At 50.0% G+C, this 7091-nt stretch overlaps 1 protein-coding gene across 1 annotated transcript; it reads right to left on the reverse strand.

The window, feature by feature from the left end:
- Nucleotides 1–3020: 3020 nt before the first annotated feature.
- RNASE13 (ribonuclease A family member 13 (inactive)) lies at nucleotides 3021–3482 on the reverse strand (the record flags this gene model as incomplete). Its single annotated transcript, XM_082618293.1, has 1 exon — nucleotides 3021–3482. One exon carries the CDS (start codon nucleotides 3480–3482, stop codon nucleotides 3021–3023), a length of 462 nt encoding a protein of 153 aa, XP_082474419.1.
- Nucleotides 3483–7091: the final 3609 nt, after the last annotated feature.

Below are 7091 nucleotides of genomic sequence, written 5' to 3' on the forward strand. Positions count from 1 at the left end.
GGAGTAGCATCATCTTAGCCTGCCGGCCCTCAACCCTGCATCTTTTTGTGTGTGTGTGTGTGTGTGTGTGTGTGTGTGTGTGTGTGTGTGTGTGTGTGTGTGTGTGTGTGGTACGTGGGCCTCTCACTGTTGTGGCCTCTCCCGCTGCAGAGCACAGGCTCCGGACGCGCAGGCTTAGCGGCCACGGCTCACGGGCCCAGCCGCTCCGCAGCATGTGGGACCTTCCTGGACCGGGGCACGAACCCGCGTCCCCTGCATGGGCAGGAGGACTCTCAACCACTGTGCCACCAGGGAAGCCCCGACCCTGCATCTTTTTTTTTTTTTTTTAATTTTATTTTATTTTTATTTTATTTTTTTTTGCTTTATAAAAAATTTAATCAGTTATACATATACATATGTTCCCATATCCCCTCCCTTTTGCGTCTCCCTCCCACCCTCCCTATCCCACCCCTCCAGGCGGTCACAAAGCACCGAGCTGATCTCCCTGTGCTATGCGGCTGCTTCCCACTAGCTATCTACCTTACGTTTGGTAGTGTATATATGTCCATGCCGCTCTTTCACTTTGTCACAGCTTACCCTTCCCCCTCCCCATATCCTCAAGTCCATTCTCTAGTAGGTCTGTGTCTTTATTCCTGTCTTATCCCTATGTTCTTCATGACATTTTTTTTCTTAAATTCCATATATATGTGTCAGCATACAGTATTTGTCTTTCTCTTTCTGACTTACTTCACTCTGTATGACAGACTCTAGGTCTATCCACCTCATTACAAATAGCTCAATTTCATTTCTTTTTATGGCTGAGTAATATTCCATTGTATATATGTGCCACATCTTCTTTACCCATTCATCCGATGATGGACACTTAGGTTGTTTCCATCTCCAGGCTATTGTAAATAGGGCTGCTATGAACATTTTGGTACATGTCTCTTTTTGAATTATGGTTTTCTCAGGGTATATGCCCAGTAGTGGGATTGCTGGGTCATATGGTAGTTCTATTTGTAGTTTTTTAAGGAACCTCCATACCGTTCTCCATAGTGGCTGTACCAATTCACATTCCCACCAGCAGTGCAAGAGTGTTCCCCTTTTTCCACACCCTCTCCAGCATTTATTGTTTCTAGATTTTTTGATGATGGCCATTCTGACTGGTGTGAGATGATATCTCATTGTAGTTTTGATTTGCATTTCTCTCATGAGTAAAGATGTTGAGCATCCTTTCATGTGTTTGTTGGCAGTCTGTATATCTTCTGTGGAGAAATGTCTATTTAGGTCTTCTGCCCATTTTTGGATTGCCGACCCTGCATCTTTAACACCGGGGAGCTTGGGGGACAATAAACATCTGTGTGTGCAGCAGCTCATGGGCTCTGTCTTCCACCAGGGTGAGGGAAGAGGGGCCCCTTGATACAGAGACAGAGAGAGGAGCTGAGAAACCCAAGGATGGGGGTTCTCAGCACCACACCCTTTACTCTACTTGGCCTCCCCACCATTAGGTAGCATCCCCTTCAACAGCTGCTTCTAAGAACACGACTGAGGAATATATTTGGAGATAAGAGAGAAGCTAGATGTGGAGGCAAAAGTATTTGCTACTTGTGTTCACATAATACTGATATCCATCCCCTTTGACCTGCCAAAGGGGAGTAGAAATTCCTGATTGGAGCTAGTAGGACCCAGGTATTAGCAACTAGACCCTTCCCGGTCCCTCCACCTTCCTCATCTGTTGCAATCCATGTTTTGTTGGGGGAGAAATAGAAACCAGAGAGGGTAGGCCAAAGATCTACTTAGCCTAACTCCTGTTATGAGTTTATTCTAGAGCTGATGGGGAGGGAGAATCCATTTTCAACACCCAGCCTGGAACTGAGTTTTACCCCACCCCACCTCCATCATGGTAGACATGGAATGGAAGATCCTACTGACTGCCAAGCATAGCCCAGGAAGATGGCCATAGGTGGGTGGCCTCCAGGACTCTGAGAGTAGGAGTTCTGGTGCACTGAGGAAAAAGGAATGAAATCAGAACTAATTCAGATGTGTTTTTTATCTTTTTATTTTGCAGTGATTCACAGGCAGATGCAGAAAGTACAGACAGGTCCCCTGTACCCTTCACCCAGTTTCATCCAATGGTTATATCTTACATAATTCAGATATGGTTTTAAAATCTTCTGTGACTACAGCTGGGCCCACTTCACCCCTGCCTTGTCAGAAGCAGATTCTGGAGTTTGGGGGATGTTAGGAGGAGGTTGGGAAGTAAAAGGATGCAGGAATCTGGGGGGAATAGGTCAGAGAAGATAATTTGGAACTCCAGTGAACCAAGCTGAGACGGATGGAAGGAAAAGAGGTCAGAGAAGAATAAAGGGTGACTAAAGAGGTTGGGTGTGTAGGGGAGAGACTGCACTGGGCTCCATGGTGGAAGGAGGACAGAAAGGACAGGTTACATGAAGAGGAAATCAGTGATTCCATAGAGAGGAACAGACTGAGAGCTCGGGGGGAGGGGGCGTGGCCTGGAGAAATGAAGCTAATATGAGTCTAAAACTCTCAGGGAGGTTCCTATAGCTAGAGATACCTACCGTGTGGGTGAGCGAGTAGAGGGAATCATAAGGGAAATGGGGAAGACTGAGAAGGGAAGGGTGGCAGGGATGGGGATTTGAGATTTGGAACTGGTACCATGGTGTGAGCTGAGGCTCTGGGCCTCCAGCCACGATACAGGATCTGGCCCAGTAGATGGACGGTCACTGCCAACTGGACACAGTCAGCTTCTTGGGTGGGTGAAACTGTCTGTGGGAGAGGGAGGGTGGTGGCAGGAGTGATGGGGGGAGATGAACAAGTTAGAAAGAGCCTAGAAGACAACTTTGCATGGTGACCAAAGCTCTGGACATATTTCCTATCTCCCTGGTCTCTTGGGAGGGGATCCTGCCTATCTTTGAAGCCAGGAAGGAAGCCTTGTACCAGGGATCAGAGCTTCAGGAGTGGGGACAGGCTGGTCTGTAGTGGCAGTAGGGGGGCTAGTTCAGACTTAACACCTCCCATCCCTAGTAGAGGCCAATGATATCTATCGGATCAGCATCACACTTTTGGGAGCAGGGCAGATGGAGCCTTTGGTTGGTTAGGGTGCTGGTGTAGTGGCAGCTGGTGGGTGGCTGCTTGGAGCTCAGGGAGCAGGTTGTGAGGGGGAAGGAGTCCTGGGTGACTGTACAATATTCATTGTAATTCTCACAGAAGCTCTCGCTGTACTTGCAGAACTTCTTGATGGCTGTCCACGGGGCATGTAAGACATAATGGATCTTTGGGCAATACCAGCTTTGTTGTCTGCCCCGTACATAGGACATCAGACCATTACAGTAGCCCCAGAAACCCTTTGCGTAGTTAACCTTGGGATAGTCGATATGTAAGGTACGGAATTTCTTGATGGCAAGCTGTAGCTGGATGTTTTCGACCAAGGCTGGCCCTGGAACAAGCTGGAGGAACAGGAGCTGGACCACAGGTGGTGCCATTCTTCCTGCTGGCAGAGTTAAGGTGGTTGGAAGCAGAGGTGGGTCTCGAGTGGCTGTCCGCCCCTTCCCAGAGCTTCCCCCAGCCTTCCCCATGTGCCTTCCCCTATGCCCTCAAAGCCAGACTGTTCTTCAGAGACCATCTGGCCCAAGTCTTCATGCCTCAGAGAGAGGAGACATTTGCCCAAGGTCACCCATCTGGTCAGCCACCTCTAGCTTGGTCTATCTTAGGGTCTCAGCCTCACCCAGTCCGGGAGCTGTAACACTTATGAAATACGAGATCCAACTGGTCCTTGGGTGATAGACGCTTCCCCTTTATCCCTGGCCCCATTAATCCTTCTGGTAAAAATGCAGAGGGTCCAGAAGGGACAGGCTCAGATACACTTCTCTGACTGAAGTGGAAGGACAGGAGCTGGAGGGCAGCAGGGCAGGGGTGGGATTCTTCCTTCCTGAGGCCAAGGACAGCCCAAAGGTAAGAAGAGGCTAGAAAGGTTTCTGGATGAAGACCAGTCTGGGAGGAAGGAGTGTCCCCTGGGTTTGAGGAGCCCCTGTGCTGAGGGGGGTGGATGGGGGGGAGGAAAGAGACATTGCTTTCTGGTCTCCTCCTCTCTGGTGTCATCAGCACACTTAGTTCCAGCCTCCTTGTGAGAAGTCCCGAAGTTCTTGGGTTTCCTTTGATGTCTTCTCTGGTTCATAGGCCATGCTCCTGTGGAAAGGTGACAAGGAAAGCACCGTCATGTTCCTGAGGAACAAAGTGCTGCTTATTCCTGACCCTCAGAGAACAGAGGGTCTTCTGCCCTCTCATCCCACTCACTAGATTCCCGGAGGCCAGGTACGCAAGGGCCTCCCGCCTGAGTGCTGGGTTGAGAAACAAAGACCTCGGTGTGGACCCCCCCACCAACCCCACCATCAACTTCACTCCAATCGTGATCACACTGACACTCTCACCTGTAACCTCAGGCCCTCTCAGAGTCACAGCACTCCTGGAAATCTATGCATGATGACCCCGAAGCCTCAAACTTGTCAGGTGGGATTAGACAGCATAGCCTGGACTTGAGGGGGTGTGGACCGCCTGTGTCCAGCGGATCAGATTCTTGCTGTAGTTTGTCATGTTGGAAACAAGGGCCAGGCTCCTAACTCTTTTTCATCAACACCTGCCCCTTCATCAGAACCAAAGAGCTAGCTCCCCAGAGCCTGCCAGCCACAGTTTATGATGCCCACAGGCCTCTCAGCCTTGCCTCCACGCACCTGTTGTCCAGGCTGTGGGCTTAGGACACCTTACCATTCTCTCCCTGGAGAGCAGGAGAAGGGAGTCAAAACAGAGAATGCTGAGTGTCCCAAGGCCAGTGTGTAGTTCAGGAAGGGTGGGGGGCACATGAGAGAGACGCATGGGTGTTCCTCGTTCACAGCCCCCGTACACTTGCTCTTTCTGACAGCACAAAGCAGAGTCCAAAACTGAACCCATCTTTCCCCAACTCGCTTTCCCTCCTGCCTTGTCCCTTTCCTCAGTTACTTATGCAAGAAATCTGAGTGGTCCTCGACCCCGCCCTCTCCTTAATCCCACCTGTTTGGAGGCGGTACTGCATGGTGGTTAAGAGCAAAGCTTTTGAGTAAAACAGACCAGGAATTGCATCCTGGCTCTACTGCTTCCAGGCTGTACACCATCAGTCTAAGTTCACTAAACCGGTATAAGCTTCAGCTTCTTCATCAGTTAATGAGGATAATATTCTGTACCTCGTGGCAGTCTTAGGATTCGTTAAGATGTATATCAAAAGCTCTTAGCCCAGCGCCTGGCACATGGTGAGTACTCAATCCCAGCATGAGTCCATCAGTCACGCAGCTCTGACAATCTTTTTTTTTTTTTTATTAATTCTTTAAAAATATTTATTGGGCTTCCCTGGTGGTGCAGTGGTTGAGAGTCCGCCTGCCGATGCAGGGGACACGGGTTCGTGCCCCAGTCCGGGAAGATCCCACATGCCGCGGAGCGGCTGGGCCCGTGAGCTGTGGCTGCTGAGCCTTCAAATCTGGAGTCTGTGCTCCGCAACGGGAGAGGCCACAACAGTGAGAGGCCCGCGTACCGCAAAAAAAAAAAAAAAAAAAAAAAGTATTTATTTGTTTGTTTGGCTGCACGAGGTCTTAGTTGCAGTGTATGCGATCTTCATTGTGGCACGCGGCTCTTAGTTGTGGCTTGCAGGATCTAGTTCCCTGACCAGGGATTGAACCCAAGCCCGCTGCATTGGGAGCACGGAGTCTTAACCACTGGACCACCAGCAAAGTCCCAGCCCTGAGAATCTTAACTAAAACTTTTCCCGAACCAGTCTCTTCCATTCCTATTTCTTCCCCTGCTCAGGCTTTCCCCTCTCCTGGACACCACACACTCTCCAACTCCAGAAGGACTCTACAACTCATAGGACAGAAGACCTCCATGACCTGGCCGCCACCATGTCTCCAACTGCATCTCCATCTCTGCCTGCTTCCCCCACTGGTGCCCACCCCACCTCTCGCTCACGTTATCTCCTCTACGCAGCACGCTGCTCTCTCCTCCCGCTCTCACCCCCATCAGTTCCACTGAGCCAGCTCATGTGAAGATCAGCCCGGATGTCCTGTTTAAGAAGCGTCTGCTCGGAGCACCTCCCCAGGGAAGTGTGCACAGCCAAGTAAGTGAGGATAAAGCCTACACTGGCAGGTAGCTCATCTGTATCCTTCAGGCTGGTGTATCAGCCAACACCCAGTGGGAATCCATGCAGGGTGGTGCCAGAGCCTGGCTGACTCAAAGTCTTTGTTTCGAGGAAGCTAGCACTTTGTGGCCCCAGATTCAGAGTGTGCCACCTCTTCCTTATTTGCTCAAGGCTGCAGCTTCCCTTGGAAGAGAACGGGGCTTGTCATGCCTCTTGATCTTCTTCTTTCTTCATTCCTACCCACCCACCACCGCTAACCTCTGCACACAGTGTTACAGAGATGGAACAGCACATAGTAGAGGAAAGAGTTTAGGACTTGATCTCAGATAACCTACTGAGCTTCTGTTTCCTCTTCTATAAAATGGAAGCCTTCCTTACCTCATGAGGCTGCAAGAATAAAATGAGATGGTCAATATGGAGGTGACTTTTAGCCATTAAACAATATATAAATGGAAAATTGGATATGGTCTCCTAGGTCTTATAACAACTCACTTTTCCCCCCAACTCACTTAACATCTGCAAAGCCTTCCATTTTTTAAAAATTTATTTATTTAATTTATTTATTTTTGGCTGCGTTGGGTCTTTGTTGCTGCGCGTGGGCTTTCTCTAGTTGTGGCGAGTGGGGACTACCCTTCCTTGCAGTGTGCAGGCTTCTCATTGCGGTGGCTTCTCTTATTGCAGACCACAGGCTCTAGGCGTGTGGGCTTCAGTAGTTGTGGCACTTGGGCTCAGTAGTTGTGGCTCGTGGGCTCTAGAGCGCAGGCTCAGTAGTTGTGGTTCACGGGCTTAGTTGCTCTGCGGCATGTGGGATCTTCCCAGACCAGGGCTCAAACCCGTGTCCCCTGCATTGGCAGGCGGATTCTTAACCACTGTGCCACCAGGGAAGCCCTGTAAAGTCTTATATTCCCCAAATGAGCCAAGTGACCTCCCCACA

The sequence above is a fragment of the Mesoplodon mirus genome (genome assembly GCF_964341445.2).
Source record: "Mesoplodon mirus genome assembly, chromosome: 4".
Lineage (NCBI taxonomy): Eukaryota > Metazoa > Chordata > Mammalia > Artiodactyla > Ziphiidae > Mesoplodon > Mesoplodon mirus.